Source organism: Sorex araneus, chromosome 3, assembly GCF_027595985.1.
Source record: "Sorex araneus isolate mSorAra2 chromosome 3, mSorAra2.pri, whole genome shotgun sequence".
In the NCBI taxonomy this organism is placed as follows: domain Eukaryota; kingdom Metazoa; phylum Chordata; class Mammalia; order Eulipotyphla; family Soricidae; genus Sorex; species Sorex araneus.
In genome coordinates, this window is record NC_073304.1 from 184,995,317 (window position 1) to 185,023,032 (window position 27,716).

General features: G+C 49.5%; 2 protein-coding genes and 4 non-coding genes across 6 annotated transcripts in view; 3 read left to right on the top strand and 3 right to left on the bottom strand.

Annotated features, from left to right (window-relative positions):
• The first annotated feature begins 7,160 nt into the window (after positions 1-7,160).
• HES7 (hes family bHLH transcription factor 7) lies at positions 7,161-9,022 on the top strand. The gene is made up of 3 exons (XM_004604848.2): positions 7,161-7,594; positions 8,170-8,257; positions 8,571-9,022. Exons 1-3 carry the CDS (start codon positions 7,499-7,501, stop codon positions 9,020-9,022), a joined length of 636 nt encoding a protein of 211 aa, XP_004604905.2. The 5' UTR covers positions 7,161-7,498.
• Positions 9,023-9,594: 572 nt separating this feature from the next.
• Positions 9,595-9,679, bottom strand: TRNAR-UCU (transfer RNA arginine (anticodon UCU)). The gene is given in 2 exon segments: positions 9,595-9,630; positions 9,643-9,679. It is a non-coding gene; the product is annotated as a tRNA-Arg (tRNA).
• Positions 9,680-10,207: 528 nt separating this feature from the next.
• Positions 10,208-10,289, top strand: TRNAL-UAG (transfer RNA leucine (anticodon UAG)). Its single transcript has one exon. It is a non-coding gene; the product is annotated as a tRNA-Leu (tRNA).
• Positions 10,290-10,714: 425 nt separating this feature from the next.
• TRNAQ-CUG (transfer RNA glutamine (anticodon CUG)) lies at positions 10,715-10,786 on the bottom strand. The gene has a single exon. It is a non-coding gene; the product is annotated as a tRNA-Gln (tRNA).
• A 573-nt stretch (positions 10,787-11,359) lies between these two features.
• TRNAK-UUU (transfer RNA lysine (anticodon UUU)) lies at positions 11,360-11,432 on the bottom strand. The gene has a single exon. It is a non-coding gene; the product is annotated as a tRNA-Lys (tRNA).
• Positions 11,433-12,030: 598 nt separating this feature from the next.
• The window catches only part of ALOXE3 (arachidonate lipoxygenase 3), a 35,238-nt gene continuing 19,552 nt past the window's right edge, over positions 12,031-27,716 (top strand). The window contains exons 1-12 of the mRNA XM_004604846.3: positions 12,031-12,540; positions 13,073-13,277; positions 14,341-14,422; positions 15,122-15,241; positions 15,466-15,591; positions 23,910-24,013; positions 24,547-24,719; positions 25,154-25,297; positions 25,426-25,629; positions 25,721-25,807; positions 26,245-26,414; positions 26,911-27,032. Of these exons, the coding sequence (XP_004604903.2) occupies positions 12,394-12,540; positions 13,073-13,277; positions 14,341-14,422; positions 15,122-15,241; positions 15,466-15,591; positions 23,910-24,013; positions 24,547-24,719; positions 25,154-25,297; positions 25,426-25,629; positions 25,721-25,807; positions 26,245-26,414; positions 26,911-27,032 (1,684 nt within the window). The 5' untranslated portion in view covers positions 12,031-12,393. The remainder of the gene's footprint in view (positions 12,541-13,072; positions 13,278-14,340; positions 14,423-15,121; positions 15,242-15,465; positions 15,592-23,909; positions 24,014-24,546; positions 24,720-25,153; positions 25,298-25,425; positions 25,630-25,720; positions 25,808-26,244; positions 26,415-26,910; positions 27,033-27,716) is intronic.

Below are 27,716 nucleotides of genomic sequence, written 5' to 3' on the forward strand. Positions count from 1 at the left end.
CCCACTTTACATCCCCTTTCCTTGTTCTACTTTTTTTTTTTTTTGAGGGAGTGCCCATATCCAGTGATGCTCAGGAGTTATTCCTTGGTTCTGCAATCAGGAATCACTCCTGGGACCATATGGGATAAGTCCTACCCACTTTATCTCTCCAGCCCCTTGTTTCATCTTTCTCCATCTGACATATGGTTAGTTGTATAATGTTCTTTTAAGTTTTCCTACATGAATGTCTGATCCATGGGGCAGGGATTATTGTCTGCATTGTTTGGGCCTAGACAGAGGTTTTCTACTCCAATTCTCCTGTGACCCAGGGGCCTGGTCTTCCTCCTCCCCAACCCCCAACTCCCCAGGATCCGATAGTCCAGGAACTCCCCTACCTAGGATTCAGGAAGCCAGACTTCTCTTTGAAGAACAAAGGAGGCGGACCTGAGTGCTCAGCAACCCGGGCCTGCTGGGGTAGGGGAGGAGGGAGGAGGGAGAGGGGAAGAGGAGGAGAAGGAGGGGAGGAGATCTCAGCAGGGGAGGGGAAACTAGGACACTCTGACCAGCTGTGCCATCTCAGTTCACTGTAGGGGATCAGCACGTGTGGGACACGAGTTCCCCTCCCCCAAATCCAGACACTGTGCAAAGTTGAGAAGGCCACCAGGAAAAGGAGACCCAGACACTCATGCATACCGTGTGCACAGACAACAGACCCTTGGTTTCTCCAGCGCCTTCTGATTCTGTGCAGATGCATCTGTGAGGGTATCCCTCTGCCCCTTGCCAATCGCCACCATATCTGTGGGTGTGGCTGAATGAGGGGAATCCTGTGGCTGGTATACCTCTGTGACAACAGCCTGACCATACTAGATTTCTCTTCTAATCCTTCTCAAACTGACCTCAGTTTTGGGGCACCGCAGGGCACCTGGCTTACCTGGGATCTTTCACATTTTCTTCCTACGTGCTCCAGTGTTAGTAGTAAAAAGCCATCTAGCTCCTTTGCTTTCTTTTTTTTTTTTCTTTTTGGATCACATCCAGCGATGCTCAGCGGTTACTCCTGTACTCCTGGCTCTGCACTCAGGAATTACTCCTGCAGTGCTCAGGGGGCCATACGGATGCTGGGAATCGAACCCAGGTCGACCAGCATCCAAGGCAAATGCCCTACCTGCTGTACTATCACTCCAGCTCCTCCTTAGCTTTTTTGGTGGGAACAGTGGGTGGAAGGGCACACCCAGCAATGCTCAGGGGCTGCTCCTGGCTCTGCACTCAGGAATCACTCCTGGCATTGGGATCGGGAGGGGGAGGGTGCCAGGGATCCAACTGGGTTGGTCACATGCAAAGTAGCACTCTGCACTCTACTTTGCACTCTAGCTTACCTGCATACTAGCACTCTAGCCCCACCATCTAGTTCCTGATCAATCCCCCATACCCTCTCCAGCTCTGATCTTCAAACTACATTCCTGGTCCACCAAGTAGAAATTACTTGGTTATGTATGGGGATCTCATTTAACCTGACTAAAGTAACATTGCTTTATTCATCTCCACACCCATTTTTTTTCTCTTTTTTTGCTCTCTCCCACTAGTTTCCCATCTCAGTAAAAGACACCATCATCTATAGTTTCAGCTATCATCTAGAAGTAACATGTCAAAATCCTAAAAGTAACCCATTCCCTTCCCCCATAACCACACCTCAGTATAGGCACCTTCATGACTACTGCAACCAAACCATCCCTCACTGAGAACAGAGTCAGCAGCCAAAGCTAATATAAACCAGAGACTCTGACTTTCCTGACTAAAGTCCGTGGTCCTTCCGTTGAACTTAGACAAGAGTCCAAATACCTTCAAGAGTCTCCAAAGCCCTGTATGATGCCTTCTTATCTCTTCCAGGCTCTAAATTCTCCCACACAGGGACACTAGCCCTTTTTTGTAGCTGGTAGCAGCAAGCCTACCCCAGCCTCAGCTTTGGCTGATCGGGCTCACTGGGAGGATGCTGACATCCAGAAAGGAGCATTAACTCTCACTCCTACCTACGTCCAGTTTTCCTGAGAACACATTTACACTGTACTGTTTCTCAACTATTTGAACTTATTTTCTTGTTTATTTTCTCTCTGCCCAGCCTCAACTAAAAGTAGGCTTCAGGAGAGCCCAGACCTAATGTATCTTCAACTCTTGAGAAGCCTCAATATATTTGGCACACACGGGAGACCCTTCATAAAGGGTGGCTGAGTGGACAGTACAGCGGTGTCCCGTCAGACGCTTCCAGTGGGGCCACAGTCATGGCTTAGCGTCGGGAAGCGCACGTCCCCAGCCTCTGAAACAATTTTACCTCCTTCCTAGAAAGGGCACAAAACCCAGAGATGCCGGGTGAGTCCCAGAAACCGGACGAGACACAGATTCAGCGAACCCCACGCCCACTGCAATCTGGCGACTTTGCCGGGAAGAGGGAGGCCAAATCCCCGGCGGCCCCGGGAACCCAGCGCCGGTCCCCCGGCGGCTCCGCCCCCGCCCGGGCCTGCAAGTGACCGTGGCAGCTGGTGGCGCGCCCGCCTGCAGCCCGACGCGTGCGGCATCAAAGCGGCCGGGAAGGGCGGGTGAAGGTGGCAGGAACCTGGAGGTGTGAGCGAGCTTCCCGGGGGAGGGCAGGAGCGTGGGAGCGCAGAGGCCACAGACACCAACCCGCAGAGGCGATCATGTTGTCCAAAGACCGAGACGCAGACGCAGAGCGAGGCAGAGGCTGGAGAGAGCAGAGAAGATCCTGGCAGTTGCTGCTAAGAAACCTAGAGAGCAGATAAAGAAGGCCGAGACTCGTGGATTCAGCAGAAGATTCCCTCTTGGCGGAGAACAGAAAACAAGAGAGCTAGAGATGAAAAAATGGAAAAAAGCCTTGGGGAAAAAGTGGGAGAAAAAGGGGAGGAAGAGTAGGAGGGAGGGAGAGAGAGAGAGAGAGACAGAGACAGAGACAGAGAGAGAGAGACAGAGACACACAGACACAGACACAGACACAGAGACAGAGAGACACAGAGACAGAGACAGAGAGAAAGTACTTGCAGTAAAGGCAGACTGGGGGTAGAAGGAGGGAAACTGGGAACACTGGTGGTGGAAAATGTACACAGGTGAAGGGTCAGGTGTTGTTACATTGTATGATCTGAAACACAATCATGAACAACTTTGTAACTATGTATCTTACAGTGCTTACAGCAGTTTGTTCAATTTTTAAAAAATTAAAAGAAAGAATGATACTGGGATAAGGGTCTTCCTGAGAGAGGCTGGTAGAACTGGGAAAAGGGGAGCCTTAAAGAAGAGGCAGCAAGGCTTTGAAGCATGTGGAGTAGGAGAGGTCATTCCACTTAGAAGTATTTGAGTCAAAATATATCTTTGAGGCTTAATGTTGCCAGGACACCTGGCCCAAGTGTGCTCCCTTCATTTACTCTGAAAGACTAGAGGGGAGCAGAAAATAGGATTTTCTTAAAGAGACAAGGAAGACATACAAAAATAGAATTAATATCCACCTCAAACCAAGCCCAGTCCTCTATAGAATGAGAGGTAAGGCACTCTGCACAAGCAGAGTCAGAGATGAATGGAAAGAGTCTCAGCCCACCCAGTGTCCTTCCAGCCTAGGGGGTGTTCCTGTTGTTTGTTCACATATTCTGCCTTGCAAACCCTGAGTACAGAGTGGCATGGACTTTGGGGAGGCCACCCCCATTTGGAATCAGGGCCCCAGGATCCCACTCCCACTACCTGAGCCAAATGGAACAGAAGCCTTGGGGAGAAAGGGAGAGCGAATGAAGAGAGAAAGAAGACAGAGAGATAAAGAGAGAGAGAAGAGAGAGAGAGAGGGAGAGAGAGAGGGAGAGAGAGAGAGAGAGAGGGAGAGAGGGAGGGGGAGAGAGAGAGAGAGAGAGAGAGAGAGAGAGAGGGAGGGAGGGAGGGAGGGAGGGAGGGAGAGGAAAACGGAGAGGAAAGAGGAGAGAGAACTCTCTCCCGACCCTACTGCAGGCCTGAGAGGCCCCCTGGGGCAGGGATAACGAACCTTGGTTCTTTCTCAGGGTCTAGCCTAGGGGAGCTGGAGGAGGGGGTGGGGAAGAGGGTGGAGGTAGCTAGAGGTGGCAGCAGGACTCTCAGACTGAGGCTGAGATTGTGGGGAGGAATGGAACCAGCCTTGAATTCAGTACAACAGAAACGCTGGATACTAGTATTTGCTAGAAATGTTAAAGACCTAGAGACAGTGCTACCAAGGGAATATTGGGCTTTTGGTGGTTGTATGGTGTAATAATACTGTATGCCTAAAGCATAAATGGTCACTAATAAGCCATTTATGAACTTTAAAGATACCCGTATCCCTTTAAAGGGGAAGCTCAAGAGCACTGTGACAGGGAATCAAACCCAGCCTCCCAGGCAGGCAAGAACTCTTTCGTTGAACCACCAGTGCAAACAACAGAACCTGTCAATGAACCTGTCCACCTGTGAGTCTGGGGTGTGATGGTCAGCGTAAGGCTCAGCGAAGGATGGCGTCGATGAGTTGCAATGGGTGGAGCACCAGGTCATCCTTTCTCCCACCAGGATCCGGCCACCAGGCCATAAAATTGCCCCATATGGCCAGGGGCGGCCCCACACCCGGGTGCTAATAGCCCTGTGTCCCAAGCCTCGAGTGCAGGTGAGAAAAACTCTGCCTGAGCCCAGGTTCCCAAGGAGGGGGGCTAAGGGGGACTAGTGGGGCCATACATCTGTGTTCCCATTTGGCTCAGGTAGTGGGAGTGGGATTCTGGGGCCCTGATTCCAAATGGGGGTGGCCTCCCCAAAGTCCATGCCACTCTGTACTCAGAGTTTGCAAGGCAGAATATGTGAACAAACAACAGGAACACCCCCCAGGCTGGAAGGACGCTGGGTGGGCTGAGACTCTTTCCATTCATCTCTGACTCTGCAGCCTTTTCCAACCCAGTTGACCATCCTGTCTTTCTTTTCCCTGGCACTTTTGCTCTCTCATTAAATCTTAATTTTTATCTTCTCAGGCACCTTGTGCAGAAGGGCCTTACCTCTCATTCTATAGAGAGCTGGGCTTGGTTTGAGGTGGATATTAATTCTATTTTTGTATGTCTTCCTTGTCTCTTTAAGAAAACCCTATTTTCTGCTCCCCTCTAGTCTTTCAGAGTAAATGAAGGGAGCACACTTTGGCCAGGTGTCCTGGCAACATTAAGCCTCAAAGATGTATTTTGACTCAAATACTTCTAAGTGGAATGACCTCTCCTACTCCACATGCTTCAAAGCCTTGCTGCCTCTTCTTTGAGGCTCCCTTTTCCCAGTCCTACCAGCCTCTCTCAGGGAGACCCTTATCCCAGTATCATTCTTTCTTTTAATTTTTTAAAAAATTGAACAAACCACTGTAAGCACTGTAAGATACATAGTTACAAAGTTGTTCATGATTGTGTTTCAGATCATACAATGTAACAACACCTTCCGCTTCTTCACCTGTGTACATTTTCCACCCACCAATGTTCCCAGTTTCCCTCCTTCTACCCCCAGTCTGCCTTTACTGCAGGTACTTCTCTGTCTGTTTTTCCTCCCTTCCTTCCTCCCTCCCTCCCTCCCTTCCTTCCTTCCTCCCTTCCTTCTTTCCTTCCTTCCTTCCTTCCTTCCTTCCTTCCTTCCTTCCTTCCTTCCTTCCTTCCTTCCTTCCTTCCTTCCTTCCTTTCTTCCCTCTCTCTCCCTCATTCACCCTCTCTCTCCTTCCCTTCTTCCCTCCTTTGGGCATTAGGGTTTGCAGTACAGGTACTGAAAGGTTATTATGTATATCCCTTTACCTACAGTACCTACTTTTGTCTATGTCTTTAGTAGCTAGGTAATAACACATGGTCTTTCCCACTAGATGCTGCAGAGAAAATGGGCCTGTAGTAAATACTTTTAAGTCAGAAAGGAGCAAGCCCAAAGCAATGTCCAGTAAGCACAATGACCAGATGTCAGAGCAATGGAATAAAAAATTTTGTGACTGAGTTCCTCTTCCACCTCTAGGCAAAGCCTCAGTTCAATTAGACAATGCACCTAAATACCCTATTCAGAGCGGACTCTATCTCAAGTAGGACGTAAATTTTCCATGAAAATAATTAAGATTCAATTTGGGGTCTAAGAGGAACTAACCTTAATCTTATAGTTAGTGTGTGTGTGTGTGTGTGTGTGTGTGTGTGTGTGGAGGGGGGGATGAGGGAGGTTGGGGCAGGAAATATAGTGAATTCTGGAGAATTCAGAACTTAATTCCTGAATTCTGTCTCCAAATCTCTCAGCTTCTCTCTCAACCTAATAACCTCTTCCTTTCAGGGGGCCCCACCTCATTATACAGCCTTATGGTTCTGAAACCAAAGGCTGCTGCAAAAGCCCCCAATTTCCCACACTCCGTACTGGGCTCATGCCTCCTCCTCCCCCTTTGCACTCCTCCCCTCTCTGGGAGCCTCGTGCCTAGGGCAGCGGGACTCGAGGTCTCGGTATGAAGGGGGGCGGGACCGGGTCCTACCCCCCCTACCCCCCAGCACTCTCGGGATATAAAGCGCATGATAAGCCGGGACTCGGTCCATACCAGGGTCGGAGGAGCGATGGTTACCCGGGATCGAGCCGAGAATAGGGAAGGCCCCAAGGTGAGAGGCAGGAGGAGAGGGAGCAGAGGTCCCCCTCCCTGGTCATACCAGGGGAGCGCCCCTGAAACCGTGGGTCAGGGAAGAGGCTGGAGTCGCAGGACTTGAAGGGGGAAAGCTGCCTGGGGGACTCAAAGTGCAAACATAAAAATAAATACTGTTTTGGTAGGACCAGCTTGGGCAGCAGAAGCAGAGGTCTGGCTGGGGCGTGAGTAATGAGAATTGGGATCTTGTTGCCTGGAAGGAGTGAAGGGGAGTTGGAGTTTGAGTTTAAAAAGCTGGAGAAACACAGAACTAAGGGAGGAGGGTGTAAGCAAGATGGGAGGATAGGCAACAGCGGGCTGGGTAGGAGCTGGCTCACTGCAGGTTCTTAGAGAAGATCCGGAGGGCGTTGGTTGCAGGCGCCCGAGGTCCAGCGGAAGCTTTTAGTCTGTGGGGGGTGAGCGCGCCCGATCCGTTAGAGGAAGAGGTGGCGCCGTCGACTTAGCAGCCTCCTTTTCCACACTCCCGCACGGTGAGCGCCGCACGGTGCGGCCCACGTGTCCGCGCAAAGAAGTGTCCTCAAAGTTCTCCACTGAGACCGAGAGAAGCCGCGCGAGAACCAGACGTAGAGAGAAAAGACGGGAAGGAGGAACAGACAAACCGAGTGGGAGGAGGGAGGATTCAAACCAAACCAAACCAAGCCAACCCCCAGATCAGAGAGAGGCGGCAAGCTATAGACATTGACCCTAAAGGCGTTGGGTCGGAGCCGAGAGGGATCGAATGGGCCCGGTCCTAGGCGCTCTAGGGTCGTGGGGAAAGGGGTGAAGACGGGACTATCCCAGCGACGGGATCCGGACACCGGCGCGGCCGCGCTGAGTTTTGGTCCGGTCGGCCCGCTCTCCCTTTCCTGCTGGTCGCAGATGCTGAAGCCGCTTGTAGAGAAGCGGCGCCGGGACCGCATCAACCGCAGCCTGGAAGAGCTGAGGCTGCTGCTGCTGGAGCGGACCCGGGATCAGGTCAGTAATTCTGCCAGCTAGGGACCCCAGAGCACTCCGTCCTTAAGTCCCAGGGCTTCCTACCCGGGTGGGGTGCTACACTGGCGACCCTGTCCTGAGTTCCGTCCTTTGGAGTCCCATCCTAGACCCCCACCCCCTCCGCTCTCAGAACGCGATCTTCTTCGCCACCTCTCGGGTCTGTAAGTTTCACTGCTAGCTCTGTAAATTTCACTCCCAGAGTCGGTCAATTTCTATCTTTGAGTCTATAAATCCTTGTTCCTTCCGCTCTGACTCAACAGCCTAGCAGAACGGCACGAAGGGTGGTTAATATCACTGCCGAGGTTTGCGGTTTCAAATCCGTTCCTCATTCTAGGGGTTGGCTACCTCCCCTCGGGTTGGGCAGTTTCGTCGCAGGGTGGGCCGAGGACCATGCTAGATCATCACCATTCCTCATTCTGTCGCGCACTCTGGGCAGCCCGCAAGCGCGATCCGGGGGCACCCCTAGCTCCCGCATCCCCTCTCCCTTCTTCCCCCTGCCACTTCCCCCCTCTCTCCCCACCCCTTTCTGTCTCTGCGCCCTCCCCTCCCACCTGTAGAACCTCCGGAACCCGAAGTTGGAGAAAGCAGAGATACTGGAGTTCGCCGTGGGCTACTTGAGGGAGCGAAGCCGGGTGGAGCCCCCCGGTACAGCGCGGTGGCGGGGCAGCGGAGGGAGGGAGGGCGGTTTACTGCGTCCGGGACCGGGGTAGACGGGGAGCACCCTGCGGTGGACGGTGGGTTTGGGAAATGGCAGGCTCTGCTCTGAGGCCAGGTTAATAACACCCGCGCGTGTCTGTCTCTGTGTCTCCCTCATTTTTCTCCCTCCGTCGGTCCACCTGGCTTCCCGTCTCTGGTCTGTGCGTCTGTCCCGCTTCGGTATCTCTGCGCCCCGCCCCTTCCCTCGCCCCTGCTGGGCCCCTGCCCTGCCCGCCGGTCGCACCCGCCACCGCGGCTCCAGGGCTCCCCCGGTCCCCAGCCCAGGACGCCGAGGCGCTCGCCAGCTGCTACTTGTCCGGCTTCCGCGAATGCCTGCTCCGCCTGGCGGCCTTCGCGCACGACGCCAGCCCGGCCGCCCGCGCCCAGCTCCTGTCCGCGCTGCACGGCTATCTACGCCCCAAGCCGCCCCGGCCGGAACCGGGAGATTCGAGGCCCCAAGCGTCGCGCCCACCGCTGGACCCCGCCGCCCTGGCTCCTGGCCTCGCGCTGCACCAGCGCCCCCCAGCGCACCAGGGCCCCCCTAGCCCGCGTTGCTCATGGTCCCCGTCCCCCTGTTCCCCCCGCGCCGGGGATTCCGGCGTCCCGGCGCCCCTCTTCGGACTGCTGCCGCCGCCACCGCCACCTCACAGACAAGACGGGGCGCCCAAAGCCCCGCCGCCCCCGCCACCCGCTTTCTGGAGACCTTGGCCCTGAGCTTTGGGGGTGGGGTGGGGGCTGGGGGTAGGGGTAGAGACTCCAGTCCGAGGGCAGCAGAGGGACCCTGGAGTCGGGACGAGGAGGTGTTGGGGAGGGTGGCGGGGCGCGCGGGCGCAGCGCGCGGGTGAGATGTGGTCTATATTAGAGTATCTATATAAATATATATTTCCCTGGTTCCTGTCCCTTTTCCCTGCCCGCCTTGCATCTAGGATTGTACACTCTCAAATTCCCGGCCCAGCCCCAGTTCCCTTCCTGAGTCCCTAGTGCATGGAATAAAGTGGTTATTAAATCCCCGTGTGTCCCCGAGCCAGGGGCCTGCCTTTATCTCGATGTCCACGCCCACTTTCCCTCCTCTTCTGTCTTCTCCGGGTCCCCAGTCCTGCTCTCCCTGGCCCAAGCCTCGGGGAAAACAGGTAAGTAAAGGACAGAGCGCAGTGGAGACTAAGGTTGGGAGTGGAAAACTGAAATTTCGAGGTGTAAACTCAGATTTGGGTACTGGGGCGGGGAAAGGAATGAATATCTTTAAAGAAAAGCCGGATAAGGAGGGGGAAAAAAAGGTGAAGTAAAATCGACTCTGGTGGGATTCGAACCCACAACCTTTGAATTACTCTCATCGCTAGAAGTCCAATGCGCTATCCATTGCGCCACAGAGCCACCTAGCGGGCGACAGCGTCTTACGGCTTACGGGTAGTAGTATGAGAAAAGGGTGGGGGCGGGTGAGCTGATGGGAGGGGTATGAGGAAATTGGGTGGGGCAAGCAGGAGCACGTGACTGAGACCTCCCTAGAGGCCCTCCCGCCTGCTGGAGAGAGCTTCAGGACTCTTAGCTTAAGAGGGCTAGGAGTTCCGGCGCTAGTAAATTGAAGAGCCAGGGACAGAGAGCAACCGAGTATTAGTGAGTGAAAGAAGGAGTACAGAATTCTGACTACCCTCTGCGGGGTTCCTTCCAACTCAGGCGCACCCCACTTTAAGATGTGGCTTTATTCATCAAAATAAACTTGTTTTGTTGCAGATTTCTGTGTGTTTCTGCTTTTTGGGGTCTTTTTTCTATGTAATATGTAGCCTGGTGGTTCGGAATCTCGATGGTTCCTAAAGAGACCGAATAATATAATACAATAATCACTAGTCTACTTCTTCCTTCCAGTCTCTTAGGAGGACTACGGGGTACCTTCTCTTCCGCACAGGTAGCGTGGCCGAGCGGTCTAAGGCGCTGGATTTAGGCTCCAGTCTCTTCGGAGGCGTGGGTTCGAATCCCACCGCTGCCATGTGTGAGTTTTTCCTCTGTTCTGTGCAGCTGATAGTTGTGGAGGCCCATCCTTTTATGAGGACTCTTAGTCTTCCCACACTGAAACTGCGCATGTCTGCATCATAACCAAAAACCAACAAGTAAACAAGTAATGGAAGTACTTTAACAGCTATCTCCTTTCTAGCATATGTTTGAATAATATTATCTTTCAAAACTAATGCAATTTCCTACATATTATAGTGATTTGCTATGTGTTTTGTGGGGTAGAAGTTCCAGTAACCCATCCTACAAAGTTCAAGGACAGCTTAATCCAGGTAGTTTTTTTTTCATAATTCTCAGATAGTAGTTTGCGTGCGGTACATATACAGTTCTCTGGAAAGCTAAGGGAATTTCCTATAGTAGGACAAAAGGCTACTGAATGAAACAGAAGACGGAAAAACGCTAAGGTTCCACCGAGATTTGAACTCGGATCGCTGGATTCAGAGTCCAGAGTGCTAACCATTACACCATGGAACCTTGCAGTTGTAAATACTCTCTGTAACTATATACATTGCTAAATTTTTTATTCTGCGTCTCCCTACTCGGCTATTGACGGATTCAAAAATTAGGTCCATTAGGATGTCTTTGTTGACCATCTGAAATTTGAGTTGAGTTGTGCTGTATGTGTAAAACACACATCGGTACTAAAAAGACGGTACCAAAAAAGATAGTTAAAATTAATAACTTTAAAATATTGATTATCTCTTAAAACGATAAGACCGGATATATTGGGTTAAAGAAAATGTTATTGAAAGTAATTTTCCCTCCTTCTGCTTACTATTGAATATGGCTACTAGAAAACTTCAATTCGCATCTATGCCATTTATGCACTGCTCTAAAATCTCTACCACTACCTCGACTGTCATTTATTAAACCTTCTTAAAAAGCCCTGATGCATTTATCAACAATTTCTGTTTTCTTTTTTTGGGACAATTTCTTTTAAAACAAGTAACGTTATTTACGATCATCTTCTCCTTGTTTTATTGGAATGGATACAATCAATATTTGTATTTCGAAATGAATACTTTTAAATGATTAAGAAAAAGGTAGCGCCCGAACAGGGACTTGAACCCTGGACCCTCAGATTAAAAGTCTGATGCTCTACCGACTGAGCTATCCGGGCTCTGTGTGTGGCGGCCCTCTACTGCCTATAAGAGGTTTAACTTAGGCAACCCCAGGCTCGAAGCCTAGGGAGGGCGTCGTCTGTGCTCAGGAAAATTCCTCTAAATGCAGCAGGTTCACCCTGGTTTCTGCTCTTTAAATCTCCGCCACCTCACTCGGTTAGAGCCCCCTCCAAGGCCGAGAGACGCGGAGGCCGGGACGGCTGGTGCCCGTGCCGGCCGCGCGGGGCCGCTGCGGGCTGCGGGCTGCGGGCGTCCCGGGTCTAGGGTGTGTTCGGCTCCTGTCTCTCGGGGCCGCTCGGCTCCCACCCACCGCCGGGGATCTCGTACCCCGAGACCTGGGGAGCGGCTCGGGGGCGTTGAGCTTCCGCGTGGCGGAGGCCGGGAGCACAGGCAGAGCCCGGAGCCGGGGGCGCCCGGGGCGGGGCGGCCGGGGGTTCTTGCTGATCCCAGCACTGTGCGAAGACGGGTGGCGGGGGTCGGTAGGAACCACAGCCACGCGCGGCGGCTCCCCGGGAAAGTGACTCACACGCTGACTCACGAGTGGGAAGGAATGCGGCCGCCGAGTGCCGGGCTCGGGTGAGAGAGAGCGCGGGGGAGAGGGCCCGGGGGCAAAGGGCGGGTGGGCGGGCGCCGCAGGACATCAGCCGGCCTGACCCGGGCGGGGGGTCTTCAACCCCGGGATGGTCGCGGTGTCCGTCTGCCAGTCTCCGAGCCTGGTCCCGCCCTTCTCGGTGGGGCCGGACTCCTGATACCCATCTGGGTGAGCCCCGTCCTGACAGCCAGAGGGACCGGCTGTGCCAGAGGCCAGGGAACAACTGTGGGCGGGGCAGGGGAGCCAGAAGAGAGCGAGGACAGCAGCGGGGAGTTTCCCGGGGACCGAGAGACCAGAGCGAGCCCCCCGGCCCCGCGCCGCCCCCCGCCGCTCCCCGCTCGCCGCAGCCGCCGGGCGGCCCCCGCGACATGGCCGTGTACCGCGTGTGTGTGGCCACCGGGTCCTACTTGAAGGCCGGCACACTGGACAACATCTCTGTCACGCTGGTGGGCACGTGTGGTGAGAGTCCCAAGCAAGCGCTGGATCGCTTGGGCCGGGACTTCGCCCCGGGATCGGTGAGTGTGGAGGAGTGATTTCCGTGGGCGGGTTATCCCGAGGACCCCCAGCAATGAGGACTTGGCTCCTCATCAGAGCCCCTCAGCATCTATTCTGATGGTTGTCGTTCCTGGCATCATCAGCGCTATCCTGGCGGACAGTGACGAAGGGGAGAAGGTGGGGGCGGGTAGAGGCTTAGCCCCCCCCTGGCTTCCTAGGTCCTCCCACAGTGAAGGTGGGCTTTGGGCTTGCCTTTTCTGAAGCTGGGCTTCCTCTGCCCGGTGCATCTGCTGCCTTCTCCCGGTCCCAGGCTTGTCTGCTCTGGTTTAAGCATGGAGTAGGGTGCCAAGCTGGCTAATGGCACCCAGAACATGCAGTAACCTGGCTGCCTCTGCTCGCATGAAAGTGCACCTTCTAATTTATACAACAGCACCTCCTGGGTTCCCTAACTAGTGGCAGTTTAGGTTTATAGTCTTGACTGAGCGACAAGCAGCGAGGAGGTCCTGGTGGTTTTTCCTTGTCTCTCACCTGCTGTTGTCTTGGTCCCGGCAGGTGCAGAAATACAAGGTGCGCTGCTCTGAGGAGCTGGGGGAGATCTTGCTGCTGCGTCTGCACAAGGAGCGATTTGCTTTCTTCCCGAAGGACTCCTGGTATTGCAGCTGCATCTGTGTCACTGCCCCTGATGGGACCCATTCTTGCTTCCCCTGCTATCAGTGGATTGAAGGCTTCTGCACAGTAGAGCTAAGACCGGGAACAGGTGTGCCAGAATCGGGGGTTGGTCTGCATAGTAGAAAGCACTTACTGGAATTATAGTTGGGGCCTTCCCAGAGCCCAGGATGTAAGGAAGAGGGATGCAGTTAGGACAACTGGAATTGAAGCTCCTAAGCAGATGAGAGAAGGTGGAAAGAAGCCAGCCCTGAAATGCAGTGTCTTTCTGGGCAATATTTACCACATTGGAGATAGAGACCAGGCACATACACTCACATGTTCTCACAGCACTCACAGCACCTCCTCTGCCCCACCTCTGCCTCCGCCCCTACCACCCAGGTTTATCCTCACAACACATCTATCACTTCTCAAGGTGTACTTGCTCCTCATTTATCAAGTGCACATTACATGTCCAGGGCCAGGTTCATATCAGATGCTGGGGCCACAGAAAGTAAATACTACTACTTCTGGCCTTGGCTAGTTTACAGTCTTGGAAGAGAGCCACACTGAAAGAAAGCTTGTTTTAACTTTGGGGTAAGACTATCCTGAATCTCTTCTATTGACATTCATCATGAAGAACATAGGGTATCTATATTGCTAAGGTAGTAAGTTCTAGAGCGGGATGGGGCTGTTGTTCCAGGCAAGGTTTATGTGAGAAGTATAGTTTGAAAGAAGACATAAATGATGAGATATTATTATTATTATTATTATTATTATTATTATTTTGGTTTGGGGCCACACCTGATTGTGCTCAAGGCTTACTCCTGGGTCTGTGCTCAGGATCACTCCTGGAAGTGTTACGGGGACAACGTGTGGTGATAGGGAACAAACTGGGGTTGGTTGTATGCAAGGCAAATGACTTAACCCCTATACAGTCTCTCTGGCTCCTTAAATGATAAGTTATTTTTTTTTTTTTTTTGCTTTTTGGGTCACACCTGGCGATGCACAGGGGTTACTCCTGGCTCTGCACTCAGGAATTACCCCTGGCCGTGCTCAGGGGACCATATGGGATGCTGGGATTTGAACCCGGGTCGGCCGCGTGCAAGGCAAACGCCCTACCCGCTGTGCTATCTCTCCAGCCCCAAATGATAAGTTATTTTTATTCCCAACAGCAAGAACTATTTGTCAGGACTCTCTTCCCCTCCTCCTGGATCATCGGAAACGGGAACTCCAGGCCCGACAGGATTGTTACCGGTGAGGGTGGCTTAATTTGGCTTCTTTCCTCATCTTTATTCTGACCTGAGCCTTAATCAAAGTGTTACAGGCTCTGGGCCCAATTCCAACCTTGAGTGTCCAACTCCTATCAGGATACTCATTTAATATTTCCCCTGAGTCCAGATCTGAGTCCAGACCAAAAATTATATCAACACAATCCAGAAGTCTACACACAACACTTAATTTTCCTCCTGGTGACCTCAATATCAGAAAGGACCCTTGTGGGACCTAGTATCAGGGATTGAACCTGGGTTTGCCACATGCAAGATAAACACCTTAACTGCCCTACAAACCCATCTCTAAAGCATCCTGGAAAATTGAGACTCTGATTTGAAGCTCAGTGTCTACAGGCAGAAAAATCCAGTTCCTTGTCATCTACCCAGAAAGTGGGCCATTTCTAGAAGTTTTAATTTGCACCCTGTCTTTTAAAAGCTAAGGTTTCTTTGAGATACTGCCAACAGAACTGAGGCAGATAGCATGTGTGTGTGTGTGTGTGTGTGTGTGTGTGTGTGTGTGTATAGGCTGGGTGTGTGTGAGAAGGGATAGTGGTGTATTGGAAACCTAAAGTTAATATTAACACCATGTAAATGAGATCTCTCAATAAATTTTTTTTTAATGCTAAGGTTTCTGTTTACTCTAAATTTGATCCATCACCTCCTACTTCTTTTCCCCCGGAAGCTGGAAAGTCTATGCTCCTGGTTTCCCCCTCATGGTAGATGTCAGCAGTTTTGCAGAGATGGAGTCAGACAAGAAATTTGCCTTGACCAAAACAACACCCTGTGCCGAGCAGGATGACAGGTGAGGACCTAGCCCTGGTAAGAAGGTGGAGGGACACGAAGTGTGCAGTGCAATTCAAGTGTCCTTAAGTGACCGGGGCGGGGGCACCCAGGGATCTAGGTGTTAGTGGGGAGGGGGTGGAGGTCAGGGTGGAGCTGGGGATTGGATTGGGGAGGAGCGAGGGAAAGAACTGGGGGAGGAGATGCAGATTTCTCTGACTGGCTTCTGTCCTTGTGCTTCCCCAGCAGTGGGAATAGGAGACTTCCTGGTTTCCCCATGAAAATTGACATCCCATCCCTGCTGCATATGGAGCCCAATATTCGTTACTCTGCCACCAAGACGGCCTCGCTGCTCTTCAATGCCATTCCTGCGTGAGGCCACTGTCTTCTGCACAGCTGCTCATCACCTTCCTGCCCTGCTCCTATGAGGCTCATCCTCATCTCTACCCACCATTTCAAAACTCTCTGTCCCCCAACCTCCCCTTTATTTTCCTGGTCTCCCTTCTCTTTCCTTAGGCTCCTTCGTTCTCTATCTCCCCATCACCTTCTCTTTGTTTCCCAACCATCTCTCTTCTTTCCATTCCTCAAATGGATAGAGAGAATCAAGCACCTGCTCTTTAGTGTAGACAAAAAGGCCTGGACTGGAGCGATAGCACAGCGGGCAGGGCGTTTTCCTTGCATGCCGCCGACCCAGGCTTGATTCCTCCCTCCCTCTCGGAGAGCCCAGCAAGCTACTGAGAGCATTCTGCCCACATGTCAGAGCCTGGAAAGCTACCCGTGGCATATTCGATATGCCAAAAAACAGTAACAACACGTGTCTAGACAGAAAGGCCTGGCACTTAAACTTTATGGTGGTGGTTAGACACCTAGGTTCAAATTCTAGAACCAGTACTTTCTAGCTTGATTTTTTGCTTAGCCTCTAAGGAGTGTCCTCATTTGTAAATGACAATATTCATACCTTACTCATAGGTTTAGGTGAGAGAATTCTCAGCACGAACTAATAGTAGAGAGGGTAAGGCATTTATCTTGCATCTGGTCAACTCAGGTATGTTCCCTGAGCCCTACCAGGAGTAAGCCCTGAGCATAGAGATAGGAGTAATCCCTGAACACAATTGGGAGTGATCCAAAAAGCAAAACTCATTTTTTTTTTCTCAGTGGATGTTATGGGTTATACAGGGATATCGTGTTGAACTGTGAGAATTCACATTGTGGTTAGGGAGATGTGTTGCAACATTAATTAGCTTTGAGAGAAGGAGTTATTAACAATTCAAGTCAACTGCTGAGGCTCTGAGTATGACTTTGCTGGAGGGGTACAGTCAGCACAAATCAATGGGGGCCCAGAGGTGGCTTTATGAAAGACAGACCCAAAGCATATGTTTTGAGGGTGGTCAGTTCACATGACATCATCTAAGATGTGCTCAAAAGAGAGATGGGTGTCTGGGGACCAGAGAGATATAGCACAGTGGGTAGGATGACCTGGGTTCGATCCCTGGCACTCCACATGGTTCCCTGAGCACTGCTAGGAGTAACCCCTGAGTGAACTCAGAGGCAGGAGTAAACCCTAATGTGATGAAAGAGGGCTTCACACACTCCTGGTTGTGGTGCATCTCTTGATTGTGGCATCATTTTCTTTTTTTGAAGTAAAACAGATTGTTTGGGGGGTTTTAGGAAAGGAAAGGAGGGAGAGAAAGAGAGAGTAACATGCTCAAGGGAGAACATAGGCTTATCCAAGGGCAGAGAGAGCCCCATACACATGCCCCGATCATTAGATACAAGAGTACATATCTCGGGGCTGGAGTGATAGCACAATGGGTAGGGCATTTGCCTTGCACGCAGCCGACCCGGGTTCGATTCCCAGCATCCCATATGGTCCCCTGAGCACTGCCAGGAGTCATTCCTGAGTGCAGAGCCAGGAGTTAACCCCTGTGCATCGCTGGGTGTGACCCCAAAACAAACAAACAAAAAAAGTACACATCTCAAGAGGGGAATGTGGGTGCCACATGTGCTCGGGTGCCACATGTGCTTGATCACATGGGCACAAGCAGCACATGGACTCTATCAGCATTTGCACTGACTGTGGTATCATTTTAATTGTGGTACCCTTTTTTAATTTTTAAAAATTTAAATGGAATCACCATGAGATACAGTTATAAAGCTTTCATAATTGAGTTTCAGTCATAAAATGATCAAACACCCATTCCTCTACTCATGTACATTTTTCACCACCAATGTCCCCAATATCCCACCACCCCCATCCCACCCCAACCCCTGCCTCTATGGCAGACACTTTCCTTCTTTCTCTCTACTTGTGGGCATTATGATTTGCAATACAGACACTGTTTGGTCCTTTGTCTACTTTAAGCACAAATCTCCCATTCCAAATGATCCCTCCAACCGTCACTGACTTAGTAGTCCCTTTTCTATCCCAAACTGTCCTCTCTCCCAGCTCATGAGGCAGGCCTCCAATTGTGGAGCAATCCTCCTGGCCCTTGTCTCTACTTGTCATTGAGTGTTTGTCTCATGCTATGTTATTTTATATTCCACAAATGAATGCAGTCATTCCTAGTCTTTTCCTCTCTTTTGGACTCATTTCACTTAGTGTGATAATCTCCATGTCCATCTACTTACAAGCAAATCTTATGATTTTATCTTTTATAACACCTGCATAGTATTCCATTATGTAGATGTATCATAGTTTTTTAAACCAGTCTTCTGTTCCCGGGAATTTGGGTTGTTTCCAGATACTGGCTATTGTGATCAGTGCTGCGATGGACATACAAGTGCAGATGTTATTTCTGCTGTGCTTCTTTGCATCCCCAGGATATATTTCCAGAAGTGATATTGCTGGATCATATAGAAGCTCAATTTCTAGTCTTTTTTTTCTTTTTTGGGTCACACCTGGCGATGCACAGGGGTTACTACTAGTTCATGGACTCAGGAATTACTCCTGGCAGTGCTCAGGGGACATATGGGATGCTGAGAATCGAACCGGGGTCGACCTCGTGCGAGGCAAAAGCCCTACCTGCTGTACTATTGCTCCAGCCCCTCCTCTAGTTTTTTCTTTTTGAGGAATGCCCATGTTGTTTTCCAAAAAGGCTGGACCAATTGGTATTCCCACCAACAATGATGGAGAGTCCCTTTCTCCCTGCATCTGTGCCAACACTGGTTGTTCTGTTCTTTTTGATGTATGCCAGTCTCTGTGGTGTAAGATGGTATCTCATTGTTGTTTTTATTTGCATCTCTTTGATGATTAGCAATGTAGAGCATTTTCTCATGTGCCTTTTGGCCATTTGTATTTATTTTTTGAGGAAGTTTCTGTTCACTTCTTTTCCCGATTTTTTTATGGGGTTGGGGTTGGAGGTTTTCTTTTTTCTTATTTAGTTCTACCAATGTCTTGTATATTCTGGATATTAACCCCTTATCTGATTTGGTATTGGGTAAATAATTTTTCCCATTCCGTAGGCTCTCTCTGTATTTTGGTCACTGTTTCTTGTTTTTAAAACATTTTTCATTTTTTGGGGGGTCACACCCAGCAATGCTCAGGGGTTACTCCTGGCTCTGCACTTAGGAATCACTCCTGGTGGTGCTTGGGGGACCATATGGGATTCTGGGAATTGAACTGGGGTTGGCTGCATGCAAGGCAAACACTCTATCCACTGTACTGTTGATCCGGCCCTGGTCACTGTTTCTTTTGAGGTGCAGAAGCTTCTTAGTTTAATGAAATCCCATTTGTTTATCTTTGTTTCCACTTCCTTCATCAGTGGTGTTTCATCCTTAAAGATGCTTTTATCTTCAATGTCATGGAGAGTACTGCCTACATTTTCCTCTATCTATCTTATGGATTTAGGTCTGATATTGAGGTCTTTACTCCATTTGATCTGATTTTTGTGCCTGGCATTAGACAGAGGTTCATTTTTTTGCATGTCCAGTTTTCCCAGCACCATTTGTTGAAGAAGGTTTCCTTGCTCCACCTCACATTTATTGCTGCTTTATCAAAGACTAAGTGATCATGTATTTGAGAATCTGTGTTAGAATATTCAACTCTATTCCATTGGTCTGTAGATCTGTTTCTGTTCCAATACCAGGCTGTTTTATTTACTACTGCTTTGTAGTACAGTTTGAAGTTGGGGAAGGTGATGCCACCCATCTTCTTTGTACCAAGGATTGCTTTAGCTATTCATGAGGGTTTATTGCTCCATATGAATTTCAGGAGTGTTTTGTCTATTTCTTTGAAAAATGTCATGGGTATCTTTAATGGGACCACATTGAATCTGTATAGTGATTTGGAGGGTATTGCCATTTTGACAATATTAATCCTCCCTGTCCATGAGCAGCAGATGTGTCTCCATTTCTTAGTGTCCTCTTTTATTTCTTGAAGTAGTGTTTTGTAATTTTCTTTGTATAGGTCCTTCACCTCTTTAGTTAAGCTGATTCCAAGGTACTTGATTTTCTGAGGCACTATTGTGAATGAGATTGCTTTTTTTTGATATATCTTTCTTCTCTTTCATTATATACACACACACATATGAAAGCCATGGATTTTCTTTTTTGCTTTTTGGGTCACACCCGGTGATGTAGCCTGGGGTTACTCCTGGCTCTTCACTCAGGAATTACTCCTGGCAGTGCTCGGGGGACCATATGAGATGCTGGAAATAAAACCAGGGTCGGCCGCGTGCAAGGTAAATGCCCTCCCCGCTGTGCTATCATTCCAGCCCCCAAAGCCATGGAATTTTGTGTATTGACTTTGTAACCTGCCACTTTAATATAGAAACCTATTGTTTCTAGGAGATTTTTTGTGGAGCCTTTAGGATTTTCTAAGTATAGCATCATGTCAACTGCAAATAGTGATAGCTTGACCTCTTCCTTTCCTATCTAGATGTCGTTGATATATTTTTCTTGCCTAACTGCTATGGCAAGTACTTCTAGTACTATATTGAATAAAAGTGGTGAGAGTGGGCAACCTTGTCTTGTCCCTCATCCTAGAGAGAAGCCTTTTAGTTCTTCCCCATTAAGAATAATTCTTGCTTTGACTATACAGTTCAGATATCCCTAAAGCATTATCCCTAAAAATATCCCTAAAATGTCCCTGATCTTAGAGGGAAGTCTTTTAGTTCTTCCCCATTGAGAATAATTCTTGCCTTAACTATACAGTTCAATATCCCTAAAAAATACACGTTACCCTAAGCTTGCCAACCCCACTTTTATCAGTCCAGTGTACGTATGTTTGTATATTGGTTGTGGTTAGCTCCTTCAACTTCCATTATGTTGAGTTTTTTTTTAAATCATGAATGGGGAAGCACCCTTTTTTCTTGTGGTGCTAACACATACCTATCTGTGGCATGACCAGACATTATTTGTGGCTCTGGGGATCACAAATAGCAGAACGGCCAGGCTCGAGCAACTCAGCCATTTAAAAAAATTCTTTATTGAATCACTTGTAAGATATACGCTTGTAAAGCTGTTCATGATTGAATTTTAATCATACAGTATTCCAACATCCCTCCACCAGTGTACATTTATCCTCCTCCTCCTCCTCCTCCTCCTCCTCTTCTTCTTCTTCTTCTTCTTCTTCTTCTTCTTCTTCTTCTTCTTCTTCTTCTTCTTCTTCTTCTTCTTCTTCTTCTTCTTTTCTTCTTCCTCTTCTTCTTCTTTTATTCTTCTTCCTCTTCCTCTTCTTCTTCTTCTCCTTCTCCTCCTCTTCTTTTCTTCTTTCTCTTCTTCTTCTTCTTCTTCTTCTTCTTCTTCTTCTTCTTCTTCTTCCTCTTCTTCTCCTCCTCTTCCTCCTCCTCCTCCTCCTTCTCCTCCTCCTCATCCCCCTCCTCCTCCTTATCCTCCTCCTCCTCCTCCTCCTTCTCCTTCTTCTTCTCCTTTTCCTTCTTCTTCTTCTTCTTCTTCTTCTTCTTCTTCTTCTTCTTCTTCTTCTTCTTCTTCTTCTTCTTCTTCTTCTTCTTCTTCTTCTTCTTCTTCTTCTTCTTCTTCTTCTTCTTCTTCTTCTTCTTCTTCTTCTTCTTCTTCCTCCTACCCCTTCCTCTTCTCCTTCCCCTCCCCCTCCTCCTTCTCCTCCTTCTCTCTCTCTCTCTCTCTCTCTCTCTCTCTCTCTCCCTCTCTCTCTCTCTCTCTTCCCCCTCTCCCCTTTTCGGCATTGCAGTTTACAACATTGATACTGAAAGGTTATCAAGAATATCTCTTACCTACTTTTAACTCTCAAATCTTGTCCAGCATGATCATTTCCAGCTATTATTGTCATACTGGTCTCTTCTCTATCTTACCTACCCTCAGCTCCCCACACACTTGTACACTTGTAGTTACTTCCAACCATTGGCCTGTTTTGCCTGGTCATGGATATTCTTCTTCTATATATATAATGTATACATAGAAGAAAAAATATAAATATATATTTTTATATACCACAAATGAATGCAGTTATTCTATATCTGTCCCTTTCCTTCTGACATATTTCATTCAGCATGAGAGTCTCCATGTCCATCCATTTATAGGCAAATTTCATGACAATTTTTCCTGACAGCTGCATAGTATTCCATTGTGTAGCTGTGACATAGTTTCTTTATCCATTCATGTGTTCTTGGGCACTCAGGTTGCTTCCAGATTTTGGCTATGGTGAATAGTGCTGCGATGAACATAGAAATGCAGATGGTGTTTCTGCTATGTGTTTTTGGGTCTCCAGGGTATATTCCCAGAAGTGGTATTGTGGGTCAAATGGGAGCTCAATTTATAGTTTGAGAAACTTCATATTGTTTCCAAAAAGGCTGGACCAGTCATCATTCCCACCAAGAGTGTATGAGTGTCCCTTTCTCCCCACATCCTTGTCAATACTGATCACTTTTGCTCTTTTGGATGTGTACCAGTCTCTGTGGTGTGAGATGATATCTCATTGTTGTTTTGATCTGCATCTCCCTGATGATTAGTGATGAAGAGCATTTTTTTCCTTTTGGGTCACACCTGGTGATGCACAAGGGTTACTCCTGGCTCTGCACTCAGGAATCACCCCTGGAGGTGCTCAGGGGACCATATGGGATGCTAGGAATTGAACCCGGGTCGGCCGAGTGCAAGGCAAATGCCCTACCTGCTGTGCTATCACTCCAGCCCCATGAAGAGCATTTTTTCATGTGTCTTTTGGCCCTTCAAATTTCTTCTTTGAGAAAGTTTCTGTTTATTTCATTGCCCCAATTTCTGGTGGAATTGGATTTTTTTCTCATAGAGTTCAACCAGTGCCTTGTATATCTTTGATATTGACACCTTATCAGAAGGGTATTGGGTGGATATCCTTTCCCATTCTGTAGACTGTCTTTGTATCCTGGTCAGTGTTTCTTTTGAGGTACAGAAACTTCTTAGTTTAATGTAGTCCCATGTGTTTATCTTTGCTTCCACTTGCTTGGTCAGTGGCATTTCACCTTTGAAAATATCTTTAGCTTCAATGTCGTGGAGGGTTTTGATGAGCTGTTCTTCAATGTACCTTATAGACTCTGGTCTGGTCTGATGTTGAAGTCATTAATCCATTTTGATTGGACTTTTGTTCATGGTGTTAGGTAGAGGTCTGAGCCTGTTTTATTATTTTATTTATTTTTTTTTGCACATAGCTGTCCAGTTTTGCCAGCATCGTTTGTTAAAGAGGCTTTCCTTGCTCCACTTCATATTTCCTGCTCCCATATCAAAGATTAGATGATCATATATTTGAGGGTGTGTGTAAAGATATTCAGCTCTTCCATTTGTCTGTGGATCTGTCTTTATTCCAATATCATTTGTTGTTTTAATTACTACTGCTATCTCCCCCACCCCCAAGAATTGCTTTAGCTATTCATGGGGGTTTATTGTTCCATATTAATTTCAGGAGTATTTGATCAATTTCTTTGAAAAATGTCATAGGAATCCTTATGGGGATTGCATTGAATCTGTATAATGCTTTGGGGAGTATTGCCATTTTGACAATGTTAATTCTCCCAGTCCATGAGCAGGGGATATGTTTCCATTTTCCTCGTGTCTTCTTATTTCTTGAAGTAGCGTTTTGTAGTTTTCTTTGTACATCCTTTTCCTCCTTAGTTAAGCTGATTCCAAGGTACTTGATTTTAATCAGACATTTTTTAAAAGCATAAAATAATACAAGCTCATTATAAAAACTTCAAACAATTTAGACATCCCTACAGCAAAAAATATACTTTTTACCCTAAGGTTGCCAACCCCACTTTTTTTGTTTGTTTGTTTTTGGGTCACACCCAGCGATGCACAGGGGTTACTCCTGGCTCTTCACTCAGAAATTACCCCTGGTTAGAGAGAGGGTCATTGTTGGTCTTATCTAGTACAAGATTTGAGAGAGGAAGCTGAAACTTTTGGTGAAATGACTTCTGGCCATTTCAGCATCCTGGGATGCTGTCGAAATGCTATAGGCAGTCCTGTGGGCAGAGGGATATTAGTGAAGACATATGACAAGATAAAAGCAGAAATAGCAGGCTAAAACACCAGCGAGGACTCATTTGCACACCTGGCCACTTGCACCAAGGGGGTTTTGGGTCACCCCTACAAGATCTCAGGATGCCACCAGACTTTTTCCCATGTGGACTGTTAGGCACCTTGGCTTTGGGCAATATTGAATTTGTCGGGTCTTTTTAGATCTTTAGCAGGGATCACACAATGTCCCTGGCATGAGTTCCCACTCCTATTTTTCCTCTGATCAGGTCATTAGGCATGAAGATTCGAGGCCTGCTGGACCGAAAGGGCTCTTGGAAGAAGTTGGAAGACATGAGAAATATTTTCTGGTGCCACAAGACCTTCACTTTACGTATGTAGAATCAGGATGAATTGCCCCTGCCTGTGCTCAGACTTCCTCTGCTCCATTCTGGAAGGAACCCTCTTCTGGTCCACTCAAGGAAGCAGTTGGAATCCAGTGGGAGGAGATTCCAGGAGCAATCTAGGAGCAATCCTGGTATTGCTACTAGTGATCTCCCAGATTCCCAGCATCCCCCACTCCTCTGGGAACCAGAACAGGAATTAAAGACAAAAGGGTATTTTGCTTGCTTGGGAGAGTGTAAAGGTTAGGGAGTTGTCCTCCTGATCAGGGACACTCACTTCTTTTCTTCTATTCTGGCCATTATGAGATCTGGGCTGAATATAGGTTCAAATCCCTGCTTTGCCCTTCAACTGAGCGTCCTTCTGTATTTGTATCTCAGCAGTCAGTGTTACATTGAAGCTATAATTATATTTCAGAAGTTGCTGGAAGGAAAACATAAACCACAGCGATAAGCAAAGGGGTAGACAGAACATAATTTAGGAAAGTAGGTTCCAGACCAATCTGCTCCTTCTCTTGCCCCCTAGAGTATGTCACAGAGCACTGGTGTGAGGACCGTTTCTTCGGATACCAGTACCTGAATGGTGTCAATCCTGTCATGATCCGTTGCATTTCCAGCTTACCCAGCAAGCTTCCTGTGACCAATGACATGGTATCCCCTATGCTGGGACAGAATACCTGCCTGCAGACAGAGCTAGAGGTGGGTGAGGCTCTTGTGATTGGGCCTGACAGGAGGGAGGTGGGTATTTGGCCTTATGGGTGGGAGATGTGGGAACGATGCTGGATTTCCAACCAGAGAAGCCAGGTATAAAGTTGACTAATGATGACCTCAGCTGGACTTCATTCCGGACATTCTGGTAAGGGTGGAGCATCCAGTATTGCTTACTGCAGGTACTAAGCATTGTTGTTGTTGTTGTTATGACTATTTTGCGTTTTGGGGTCATACCCAGCTGTGCTGGGGGGAATCTCCTTGCTTGGTGCTGGGGGTTGCTTCTAGAAGTGCTCAGGGTGCCCAAATCAAGAGGCTTACCACGGACACACCAAACACTACTGAGGCCCAAGCAGGAGTGGCAGAGACTAGGAGGGATGCAGAACTCAAAGGGAGGTCACTCTGAGCCTCTGTGCAACCCGCAGAGGGGGAACATCTTTCTGGCTGACTACTGGATCCTGGCGGAGGCGCCTGTCCACTGCCTCAACGGCCGCCAGCAGTATGTGGCCGCCCCGCTCTGCCTGCTGTGGCTCAATCCCCAGGGGGCGCTAGTGCCCTTGGCGATCCAGGTGAATTGGGGCTGGGGCCTCCGGGAGGGTGTGTTTGTGTGTGTGTGTGGGGGGGGGGGGCGGGGGGAGTCTCAGGGGCCGCTGCTTGCCGGTGGTCTTGAGCTTCATTTCATTGTCTTGAGACGCAGCTGAGTCAGACCCCCGGGCCTGATTGCCCCATCTTTCTGCCCACCGACTCCGAGTGGGACTGGCTGCTGGCCAAGACGTGGGTGCGAAACTCGGAGTTCCTGGTGCATGAGAACAACACGCACTTTCTGTGCACTCACCTGCTGTGCGAAGCCTTCGCCATGGCCACGCTGCGGCAGCTGCCGCTCTGCCACCCCGTCTACAAGGTGCGTGTGACCCCTGAGTGGGGCCCTGCGGGGGCGGCCCTGGTCGGCCCCGTGTCCTGACCACGGGCACCCGCGCTCCTCCCGCCCGCAGCTCCTGCTTCCGCACACGCGCTACACGCTGCAGGTGAACACCATCGCTCGGGCCACGCTGCTCAACCCCGAGGGCCTTGTGGACCAGGTGCGGCCTCCCTGTCCCCAGGCCCTCCCCTTTGTCCCTGCTAGAAGCCCGGTTCCATCCCGCTCTCCCCGTTTCCCAGGGAGTCCCGCTCAGAAACCCCTGAGCCACCTACTAGCCCTACCCAAGGACCCATCTGCCCAGGCACACTTTGGGCGGCTCTTGGAGGTGAAGGTGGGCGGGCACTCCCACCTGAGCGCTGTTTCTCACTCCCACTCTGCCGACACTTCACACCTCCCTGCCTCCCGGCTGGCTTTCAGCTCCTCAGTCTCCTTGGCTATCCCAAACCTAAGTATTATGAACTCTGTAAGAAGTAGGAGACCAAGCTACGCATCCCATACCGGGCCCCTGTGGCAGTCTGGGACTGCTTGGTCACCAGAAAAATCCCGTCTGCTGAGTCTTAAGCACCAGCCACAGGATCTGAGCTATGCTGTCCCCAGGTCACATCCATCGGTAGGCAAGGCCTCCTCTACCTCATGAGCACCGGTCTGGCCCACTTCACCTACACAGATTTCTGCCTTCCGGACAGCCTGCGGGCCCGTGGTGTTCTGAGTATCCCCAACTTCTACTACAGAGATGACGGCCTGAAGATCTGGGCCGCCATTGAGAGGTTAAGTTCTGCAAACCCTACAGTGACTCTGGTGCCACTCCTGGCCTAAGGGGCACTGTGCTCCGGTGCACCTGCAGCAGCTTGGGGGGCTTGGGGGGTTCAATGTTTTCAGGCCCCAGCATGGGGCCCTAAGGGTGACAGTTTGGGTCCCTTCGGGGAAAGTGCTGGGGTGTGTGTGAATACAGAGGCTAAGGGCGAGGAGGAAAGGTTGCCCAGAGAAGTCTTTTCTTCTGGATGCCAAAGAGGGTGGGGGGAATGGTGTAGCAAGAGTCAGTGCCTTCTTGCTAACCCTTGTACAGAAAGAAGACCCAGAGCACCAGGACTCTGGGTGAAGAGTGTGTGTCACTCACAGAGACTGGCTCCACTGAACCTCCACGGACCCTCAGTGGATTCTGATTTTCTGGCTGTCTTCAGCCTCACGGGGCACAGTGCCTTGGTTTTCTGGCTAGTCCTGAGCCCACAGTTCCTTCCATGACATGGTATTTCTTTCCTGCAGTTTTGTCTCAGAAATTGTGGGCTACTATTATCCAAGTGATGCATCTGTGCAGCAAGATTCAGAACTGCAGGCCTGGGTTGCAGAGATTTTCACTCAGGCGTTCCTGGGCCGGGAAAACTCAGGTATCCATTCTCCATCCCCCAACCACAGACTTTCAGTGATCTTATGTTCCTTTGAGGTGCTTCCTCTTATTAGTTGCACTGAATAGATGAGGAATAGGCTCAGAGAAGGCTCACAGATGGTAAGTGGCAGAGGCGGTATCCACTGGGCTACTATTTGGTCTTCAGGTGAGCCCTGTGCTTGTTGGTTCTATGGATATGTCACAGAGTTATCTCTGGATTCAAGCACAAAGTCTGGAAACTTCTCTTATACTCTGGCATGCAGGATGGAGTATCCATGACCTCTCTCACTACCACTACCCTTCCTCACTTCCTTTTGACTCTGTAGAGTAGGTCAGTTCCACTGCTGGCTAATTACCTGTTCATTCTTACCTCTCTTCTTCTCCCTTCCTTCTTCCTTCCTTCCTTCCTTCCTTCCTTCCTTCCTTCCTTCCTTCCTTCCTTCCTTCCTTCCTTCCTTCCTTCCTTCCTTCCTTCCATCCTTCCCTCCCTCCCTCCCTCCCTCCCTCCCTCCCTCCCTCCCTCCCTCCCTCCCTCCATCCCTCTCTTCTTTCTTTCTTTCTTTCTTTCTTTCTTTCTTTCTTTCTTTCTTTCTTTCTTTCTTTCTTTCTTTCTTTCTTTCTTTCTTTCTTTCTTTCTTTCTTTCTTTCTTTCTTTCTTTCTTTCTTGGGAATACAGCAGTGCTCA

What these genes read in the sequence shown, in the direction of transcription:
- HES7 (XM_004604848.2), top strand. Translation starts at nt 7,499, where the DNA reads ATGCTGAAGCCGCTTGTAGAGAAGCGGCGCCGGGACCGCATCAACCGC. An exon ending in TGGAGCGGACCCGGGATCAG is followed by an intron (nt 7,595 to 8,169) that starts GTCAGTAATTCT and finishes TCCCACCTGTAG; the next exon opens with AACCTCCGGAACCCGAAGTT. An exon ending in AAGCCGGGTGGAGCCCCCCG is followed by an intron (nt 8,258 to 8,570) that starts GTACAGCGCGGT and finishes CCGCGGCTCCAG; the next exon opens with GGCTCCCCCGGTCCCCAGCC.